Source organism: Equus przewalskii, chromosome 9 (genome assembly GCF_037783145.1).
Source record: "Equus przewalskii isolate Varuska chromosome 9, EquPr2, whole genome shotgun sequence".
Classification (NCBI taxonomy): Eukaryota; Metazoa; Chordata; class Mammalia; order Perissodactyla; family Equidae; genus Equus; species Equus przewalskii.
The window spans coordinates 24,353,966-24,364,430 of NC_091839.1; the positions used below are offsets into that span (position 1 = coordinate 24,353,966).

General features: G+C 40.4%; 1 protein-coding gene across 1 annotated transcript; it reads left to right on the top strand.

The window, feature by feature from the left end:
- Positions 1 to 307: 307 nt before the first annotated feature.
- On the top strand, positions 308 to 1,210 carry LOC103555543 (vomeronasal type-1 receptor 1-like). The gene has a single exon (XM_008527161.2). The coding sequence runs from the start codon at positions 308 to 310 to the stop codon at positions 1,208 to 1,210; it is 903 nt and encodes a 300-aa protein (XP_008525383.2).
- Positions 1,211 to 10,465: the final 9,255 nt, after the last annotated feature.

A 10,465-nucleotide genomic window follows, 5' to 3' on the forward strand; every position in this document is an offset into this window, starting at 1 on the left:
TTTTAAGACCTAACGTATGTCAGCTCTATTGTTGAAGAAGACAGACATGGTTTCTATGTTCACAGCCTTACATTCTTTTGGAGAATCAGAATATAAAAGTAAATAGAAAATAATAATTGTGAAAATTATTCCTGGTGTCAGGTGTATGTTCTCCAGGCTGAGCCCTTCCTTTGGAGTATGACAGTGACTCCTTTCTCCATAGAAGAAAGAGCAAAAGTCCTCTTCCAACATTGGTTACATAAGAGGACTGCTGATGTCATCACCAGCACAACCACATTTTGCTTTAGGACACTCCAAAGCTATCACCATGTCTTTTCAGAAAGATGTCCTAAGAACCACAGGGGTACTGGCTGTGACAACCACCTTTCTTTTGCAGATTGTGGTTGGGACTCTCTTTAATGTCATTCTCTTCTTTGATAATATCACTCCAATCTTGCTTGGCCACAGAAAGAGGCCCACACAAATAATTCTCACCCACATGGCTGTGGCCAATCTCTTGTTTCTTCTCTCCACTGGGATTACCCACATAAAGGCAGGTTTTATTTTGAGGAACCCTCTGTCCAGTGTTGGGTGTAAATTTGTATATTATATACACAGAGTGGCTCGCAGCTCCACCCTGTGCTGTACCTGTGTCTTGAGCACCCATCAGTCCTTCACACTTATCCCTGGGAGAGTAGCGTGGATGATGCCCAGAGGAAGATCTCCCAAAGTCATTGGTCCTTCCTGTTCCATCTGCTGGATGTTCAGTTTCTTGATGAATTGCTACATTCCCATGATAATCTATGGTGCACAGGATGTGGGAAATGATACTGACTTCCAAGAAAAGTTGTTCTGTTCATTGAATTCATCTGAAAGAATTGCCATCCTATGGTCCATCTCTGATGTCATGTTTATTGGCCTCATGGGCTGGGCCAGTGGTTCCATGGCACTTTTCCTTCATAGACACCACCAGAGAGTGCAGCATATTCACACGTCCAATGGCAACCACAAATGCCCCCCAGAGACCAGAGCCACCCACACCATCCTGATGCTGGTGGTCACTTTTATCTTCACTTACATAACGAATTCTGGTTTTGTTTTTTACATGACTATCTTTTTTGATACTCATCTATGGTTGATGCAGATCTCTAATATTTTGGCTTTAAGTTTCCCCACATTCAGCCCCTTAGTGTTGATCCTTAGACATCATAGAGCTCTTAGTTTCTGTTGATTTGAAAGAATAAAAATTTTTGGTCACAGAATTCAGCTAATGTCCTTATTTGATGGAGAGCTGTGAAAAGCTGCTTTTTCCAGGGCCCTTTATGGGTTGGGGGCAGGTTGTACAGATGTTTCACCTTGGAACTTCAGCATTCTTGGTTTCATCTGAAAAACAAGTCTCAGCCAAGGCTCTAACTCCTTGGAATTTGAAACTAGCACGGCCAGCTGGCTGCCAGGCATGATCTCCTTTTTCTGAGAGACAAAGGAGCAGAAGGGGTACAATGAACCCTCTCCACTGGGCCCCTTCTGCAGTGAATTGATGCACTGGAGGCATGAAATATACCGACATTTTAATTACATAGTTTTTCAAGATAAATCATGTAGACAGGACATCTACTTGCTTCTTTAAAGTGTTCAGCCATGGCCACTGTCTAGAGAATAATGTGTGTGATGTTGGAATTTCCATGAGTTGAATGGATGTTAGTCGTTGGGACACTTTCATCTTTCCGTGCATAGTGATTTGGAAATGCTACTACCAGGTAATAAAGGTACAACATAAGTACAAATATAGCTGATTCATTGCCATGAACTTCTGATATTTAAAATTCTAGTTGGAATGAAGGACATGATCCATCTTTGGACTATATAGTAGGTGATGAGAGGTTCTATATTATAACTGAGCTGTCCAATATGGTGGCCACCAGTCAAATGTGGCTATTGAGCACCAGAGGTGGGCTTATCCACATAGAAATGTATTGTGAGTATAAAATGTACACTCAATTTTGAAGAAATAATGGGAAAGAGAGAATCAAGTATTTCATTGTGCACTTCAAAAGTTGCTTACATATTGAAATGATTACATTTTTACTGTAAAATTAGATTTGTTTGGTTTTACTTTCGTTGGCTACTAAAAAAATAAATTTATATTTACATATGTGAGTAATCTTATATCTGTACTGGACAGCATTGGTCTAGACCAAAAAACCTTTGAACTCTCCTAAGTGTCCAACCTACATGTGGCAAATATCCATAGCAGAACTGGAGAGGTGGAATACGTGTATGGAAGACACTCCATTCAGCATCTCACAGACTCTGCCAAGCTCTGATTTTCATCAAGAAAAAAAAAGACTTCATTAATTTCTACAACCTGGGTATTGAAAATCCAAGTTCTGCCTGATGCTTCCATTAGAGGTCCCCGTGTCCCTAGGTGCACACACTGTGCCTGGCATTAACTTGTCCTCAGACAGCATTTGCTGAACCAATAATTTACTCTAGCCTGAGATCTTTCTTTCTTATCTCTGCCTTTTATAGAAATTTGAGAAGTGAAAATAAAATCCCATGAGACCAAACTCCTTTTTCCTCTACTAGGTCCTCTTCTGGCCTCCGACTGCTTGTCCTGACAGCTCAGTTACGGGATGACATCAATTTACAAGGGGCTTTGATTAGACAGAATCCCTTCTCCCACCTCACTCACATCCTGCCTCTTCTCTTTAATCCAACCAGATTTTGACTTAATTCTGATATCAAGGAGAGTTTTTGCACATCATAAAGAGGTTACTACAAACAAAGCAGATACTTCTATCTTGAAATTGTTACTTTTTAACTAACAGGAAGAAAATATCACTATATCATCATTCTAGATTAGATCTTGAGTATTATATCTGTTGATGAAAAGAATTTTAATTGAGATCAAAATTTTAAAAAATTGTCACAATTGTTAATCCTTCTAAAATGAATGGGACTAGTTTCAAATACTTTTTAATCCTGAACGTAAAACCACCCATTTTGATCAAGAAAATTAATTAAACCTCCTCAGAAGTCTGTCCTAAAGTCACACTCACTGGATCACAGTTGCTTCTTCCAAAGAGTGTTTTCTCCACGAATGTGAGGATCTTTGTTCAGAAGTTTGGTAAATAAACCCAAAACTATTTCCTGACCATCTGTCAGCTGGTGATTATCCTGTTTCTTGTTAGTTACACACTCAGAGATAAAAAAATATTTTTATACTATTACCATTTGCATTTCATCATAACATACGTAAAATAAGATAAATTTCTTTTAAAACCTGTTTAAAAAATATTCCCCCCATGGTTATAGGTGACTCGTTTGAGATCATGGTTTACGGGGTGGAATAAAAAACTGGGAGATGGTCAGGATTGCTGTGGGGTGGAAGGGGTTAGATGAGATTTAGATGATTAAGTTAAATAGGCTTCCACTTAATCGTTCCACGGTAATCATTGGCTGCTGTTTGCTGGATACTCCTGTCATTCCACTGCAAACAGAGGCTCATTCCCAGCTCTCAAGCCCCTTTGTCTCATTAAGACACATATTTGTATTACATTTTTTTATCTTATTATTTTAATAAGCTTTAAATTATTTTACAACTACTTCCAAAATGTTTTCAAATTTCTGACAGTAGTTATTCTCGTACTTGTGGTTTCACAGATTCTTGCTAATGGAGGATTGATTCCTGTTGAATTTTCCATTTGTTTCTTTTGAGGGGATCATGAGCAGGGCTCATATTCTCTTTGAGAACACCAGGTGAGTCCTGTGGTAGGAAAGGCCTAATCTTATGATTTGATCCACCTTTATTAGGTTCCCTCAACATATTCTCATCCAGGAAAGGCAGGTATGGTAATATCTGGGGTTAAGAATTCTTCCATTAAAGAGAGGAAGAGAGCAAGTTAGGTTTCCCAGCCCATTGGAGGAGCTGACATTGGGTGTTGGTTACATGTAGTATTTTTTCCTGTTGGACCTTTAGAAAGAAAAGAGCTGCCTGCCTTCCACTGGGACAGTGGTACACTCTCCTTGCTCTCTGTCATTGGTAGTTTGGTGTCTTGAGTCTCCTATGTTGAGGGGCCCTGCTTTTCAATATTCTACCCAGCTAGCAAAAATTCTCCACCTCCTGTCCCTGCAAGGGTGTCATGGAACCCAAGGTGCAATGACTGGAGCTGCTCTGCTCTCTCTCTTGGCTCTGTTCAAGGTCATGACATCTGCGACTTGTGGAGTTACCTGGACATTCAGCTCCTCCAGTTGTCTAGGATGCCATGTCACCCTGACTTTACTGAAAATGCATCTCTACATAATTTCATACATTTATAGTGTGTCTCCAGTATTCTATGTGACTGTTCTTGAGTAATATCTGGGTCTTAAAATATATCTTAACTTTCAATAAAATCTTATTCTTATAATTTTTACATTTGAAAGGTCTCAGAAGTGTGAAACTCTTAGGCAGACTCTGAAGAAAAGCTTCAATTGCTTTCACTCTATCTCTGGCACAAGGTCCTCTCAGGAAATAGATATCAAAAATGACAAAATATTATCTCTCAATACTACAATCCAATACTTTCGGATTTTGGTTCCTACTTTTCCAAAATAATTTTTTTATTCATTGAGATATTGGTGGTGACATCACTTAAAAATCCCCGTGTATAACCATTCCTTTGTTTTAATTATAGCCCTAAATTGGCTTTTTAAATCTCTTTTCTTATGTGCATACAATTCTAAGAATGTTGTTTCAAAAATCAGCATTTCAAATTGGGCTCAGGAGAAACCAGCTCTGCCAACACCTTGATCTTGGTCTTCTGGCCTTGACAACGGTCAGAAATAAATCTCTGTTTATACTGCCCAATCTGTTGAGTTTGTTACGGTAGCCCTAGCAAACTAATACAGTCACCCACATTTTCTAAAGAAAGACATCCTCTCTCTCTCACACACACACACTCACTCACAATACTCTCGCTCTATCTTGACCTCTATTGCACAACCTCATACTTGTCACTCTACCAAGTCTGTGGAGTGCCAATGACCTACATGTCTTCCCTTGGCACGGGGCCTGGCTTAGCACCTGTGAGTCCCTGTCCCAGTGGTAATACTTTCCCTCTATACTACTGAGGACAGCAAGAGGAGATGTGGCCTGGCCTCGCTTCTCTACTTCTGCATCCTGGGAGATAGTGTTGTGAGTGAGCCAGACAAGGGCTGAAGTAATAAACTTTCCAAGCATCTCTGGTTGATCACTATATTACATATGCATGTGGGAGACCCCAGAAGAAATGACAAGTCTCAGCATCCTTGCAAATGTGACCCACTTTGAATGTGCTCCTCAAGCCACACACAGATCAAGGCTGAGGCTCAACACCTTGCTGGCTTGGGATTAGTGAGCATAACTTCTGACCAAATCATTGACTGAACATTTAATTTTAAAGGTGCATAGGAGATCCCTGCATAGCCAGATCTTTGAGGAAAACTTAGCGTAGACATAAGTACTTGCTCACTGCTGGGAGATACGTTTTGTAGTTTGAGCCCAAGACATTTTTTTGCCTACAAAAACAAGCAAACAAATCCAAATAAAAATGAACCAGTGAAAAATACTCTCAGAAAACAAAACAGAATCCATAGTTACTACAGCACCCTTCTTGTAGTGTCCCTTCTTCAACCAAAACTACCAGACAAGCAAAGAGACCTTTGGATATTGGGTTATTACCCAAAAAGAAAATCAATGAATAGAAACTGACTCCACAGATGTTCCCTTTAACAGGTAAAACTTCAAAGCAGCTAGTATTCATATATTTAGTGATAAAGAAATACATGTTCAAAGATGAAGAAAAAAGTATCATAAGAATGAGTGGATAAATTATTCTCAACAGGGAAATGGAAAGTGTAAAGAAAATAAAAATGGACAATCTAAGGCTGACAACAACTGAAATGAAAAGTTCAGTAGATGGACTCATTGTCATATTTATCTGGCAGAAAAAAGTGTCAGTAAACTAGAAGATAGAGTATGAATAGTCATAGAATTGAAGAACAGTTTACGAAGACTAAATCACAATTAACATGGGCTGGCTCAGTGGCATAGCAGTTAAGTTCATGTGCTCCACGTCAGCAGCCCAGGATTCACTGGTTCAAATCCAGGGCACAGATCTATGAACTGCTTATCAAGCCATGCTGTGGAAGGAGTTCCACATACAAAATAGCAGAAGATGGGCACAGATGTTAGCTCAGGGCCAATCTTCCTTAGCAAAAAGAAGAGAATTGGTGGTAGATGTTAGCTCAGGGCTAATCTTCCTAAAAACAACAAAACCCACAAGAGTAGTTGTGGAATAACACTAAGCATTACAACACACTTGTAATTGGAGTCAGGGCAGGTGCAGAGACAGGAAAATGGGTAGAAAAATTAATTGAAGAAATATGACCTTAAAATTTCTCAAATATTTTGAAAAACATCAACCTACTGATCCAGGAAGCTCAATGAAACCTAAGAAGAATAAATGATACTTCCTGGTCTATACTAGGCCTAGGGAGTACCATCTGTATGGACCTCAAGGTGCAATTAGGGGACATTTTTCTGGATTTAGACGTTGGAAATCTTGCTTATTTTGAAATAATCACTGGATTCGTATCTTCACATTGACACACATTTTGGCTTCTGAGCCACTTGTGCCCATTCTGTTTTCTTTCAAGTCACGTAATGGTGTTGAAGTTCTCCTAAAAAACTGTGCCCTGAAGAATCCGTAGACTGAAATTCCTCCAAAACATCCTGGGGTTCATGATTTTCTGTCTTCCAAAAGCTGAACATATGAGTTAACTATGGGCCCTCTGGCTAATAAGATTTCTGTTGTGCTCACATATTTAAAATGTTAGAGCAGAAAATATGGATCCTCCTATAGACCAGAAATCAGACTTTAATAATCTAAAACTAATGTTTACAAATTACTTGATGAGGATAAAATATTGGAATTGACATCTTCTTTGAGGCTTTGATTAACTTTGGGTACCAAGGTGTCTTTCCTGGACTTTCACCGTGACTTCCATTATTCTCTTTTGCTTGATTTGCTCCTAACTGTTACCTTACCTGTTACCGAATCCGTGAAAGAAAAAAACATGATGAATAACCCCAGTGATCATGTGGTTGAGTAAATGTTAGGAGCACAAGAGCTCATGTAGCCCAGAAATACACTGATATGCTCTGGTGGAAAGGGTTCACAAATGGGTGATTTGTTACAGTCACTATAGTGAGAACAGTTTCTCCAATGATCTTGGACCTGTGCTGGTCTAAGTCAACAGCAAGGATTTAGTATGTACAGATGCTGTCCTCTTGCCTGTGGTAACATCCGACGTGGTCAGAGCTGATTATTTTGGGAGATGGAATTTGGTATCAGTCACAGATACTCATTATCCAAGTCGTTTCCTTGTGCCCCAGGCATGGTGATCTCTGTGTCAGCTTTCCTCTAAAGGGATCAGTGGTGTCAAACCTGCGGGAACTCTCAAGTGCCAAACCTTTAAGAACCGGGAGATAAGTAAGAGGAACTTCAGTGCTTCTGGTTCCAATAACATGGTGTGTGGAGCCAAGAGAGACCTTGCCTGTCACAGCCACAGGAAAATGCTGCAGAATTATGGCCTGTCTGTCAATGGTCAATGTGGCACATTCTGTAGAGTTGGGAAAGTGCAGGACACAGAAGTGTATGAAAATCAGAGCAGAGACTATCATGGCCTTTGGCGGCCAGACGTCACGTCTGAAATGAATGGCCACAAAAAACAACTTTGAGGCTGAAGTAAAGTGGATCCTTCTGGATCTAGTCACATGAAAATGCCAGAAACGTTTAAAACAAAAAACATCATAAAATATTTTTTTCTATGATGGTTGCCAAATGGTGATATTCTAATTTCCTCATTCCTTCTACATTTAGTAGGTGCCCCCAGATCCATCCATCTTTGAATTCTGGCTCTGCCACTCCAGCTGTGCAATCTTGAGATATCAAAGGAAGGAAAGAGATGAAGGGTCAACCCAGAATTTTGCATCCAGTGAGAAAGACCTTCAGACATTATGGTGACACCACTTTCTTCTGTGTCCCTCTTTTCTCATTTCATTTCTTGTCATTTCCTCCAACTCTCAGGCTATGATGGAGCTAGCATAGCTGCAGAGGCACATTGGTAGTGGGACAGGAACCCCCTAGAGTACAGGGAAGTGAGGGCAGAAGTGGGCAAAGCAGCTGTATGGTTGTGTGTTTTCATCACAACAAACCCAGTGATGTGGCTGGTGGGGAGACAGAAGCAGCAAACCTGCATTACATGAGGGCGCAGATTCTCTGAAAATGCCTGCATCCCATTCTTTGCTCATCCCCACATCCACTTACCAGTAATGGTGGCCAGAGGTGAACCGAGGGGAGCCCAGGACGCATATTGCATAGATGAATCTCTCAGTACAGACCATGCAATACAGTTTGAAATACCCACTGTGGACACTCCTCAGGTCCTCACAAATGATGAGGTGGTTGTTGGCTGTGTCAACATCTAAAGCCAGATCCACTGTGGGGATAAAATAAGCAAATCAGCAAGTACGTACACTATACACCACTCTTCACACAGGCTGCAAACGCCCAAATATCTCATTCACTTTCCTTCTTTAACTCTACATTTCTTCCCTAATCAGGATGTTCCTGGAGAAGCTTCCCAGGTCCCTTGATTAGATGAAATTTTATATGTAAAATGAATGTTCATAGCTGGAATTAGTCCTTCTTATTCATCACAAGTATTCTCTTTACCTTAGGTTATTTGATTATTTGATTAAAGATTTTTCCTCTCTTTAGTTGATAATGTACATTATTAGAGAGGCCATGACTATTGTTTGTTCTCATATTATACAAAGTGATGCAGAATCTGCCAAAATATAGACAGCAAATAAATATTTTGAATCATGGGACATCTTTTACTTATTGCAGAATAACACTGAAATATTATTATTTCTTTCTTTTTTCTTCTTTTGAAATTACCTTCCTCATTTACTGTTGTTAAAGAGGCAATTGCATTCTGGGCCTTTTCTTGTATTTCCTAGAGTTGTTATAAAATATTCAGAAAAAAATGCTAGGAGTCCTGAGATGAGATGGGTAACTCCAGACAGTCAAGATAGAGGAAAGGATTCCCATGGACATGAGTGGGGATGTGCTGGGATCTTGGCAGCAACTTAGACCCAGAACTTAATGGAGCAGTTCTCAGAGGGGCAGGAAAATTGTAGAAGAATGACTGTGTACGTTGACAATATCTCCAACTAACCTTAATTATGAGGATGCCTGTCCTAACATGACCATGTGGATGGAGCCCAAGGAGCCTCGGAAATCAACCACCTGGTCCAAAGACCAATTACTTTACTTGGCTTCATTATAACACGGCACACTGGGAGATGCTCAGACTTCCTGACTATCAGAGGGGAATTGGTAAGACTTGTCAAATTTCTGGAATAGGTTTCACCATCCCTGACACAAGTTTGTATGGAGCAAGAAGTAAACTCACTTAGAAAACAAAGCAATTTGTGTCTTTCACAATGACCTTGTGGACTGGAAGATCTACCAAAGGACTCTCATCGAGCTCCAGTCACACCAAAGGCTTCCACCACTGATTACGTGGCCCAATATAGGAGACGCAGGGAAGACAGAAAGAATGAGCAAGGACTTGGCACTCTCCTATGAGCCTGGGAGGTCTGCTCTGGCATCCTGAATTTAGAATATTAGACGTGCAGCTGAGCCGTGATGATTCCCTTTCACCACCCTCTGCCTGGGGGCTTCGGGAACATTTGCCAAGGTCTGGCGAACATTCATTACCCGCACTCCCTGTAGATTAGAAGCACCTGGGGTCTTTTAAACCTTGCAGATTCCTGGGTCTCACTGCCAGAAGGGTCATAATCAGGAGGTTCAGAGTCTTGCTATTCAAAGGGGAGCCCATGAACTAGCAGCCTCAGCACCACAAAAGCCCTTGTGAGAAATCCAGCTTCATAGGCCAGCGCAGTGCACTGAACCACAATCTGCATTTCAGGAAGATCCTCGGGGAATTTGTGTCCACTGAAGTCTGAGAATCATTGTTCTGGGCCAGTGCTGCTCCCCCTCAAAAAATTGTAACCCCATATGCATTTCTTGTAAACACATTAAAAAAATAGTTCCAAGATTCAGCTATAATTGATTTTAATAATGCATTTTATATAATCCAGTATATCCGAATCTGATTTCTACTTGTGTCAATAGCCAAATTTCAGATAATCAATGGCTGTTAGTGGCTATTGGAAATATTGGATAGCACAGGTCTAGGGCGTGACCCTAAATATTATACTTTCTTAAAAACCTATGGACGGTTCTAGTCTATACTTACTGGTGAGAACAGCTGTTGCTTTGAAAGAATAAAAATTTTCAGCGACAGTATTCAGCTAAAGCCCTTATTTAATGGAGACCTTTTGAAAAGTTGCTTTTTCCAAGGCGCTTTATGGGGTGGGGAAGGTATCAAG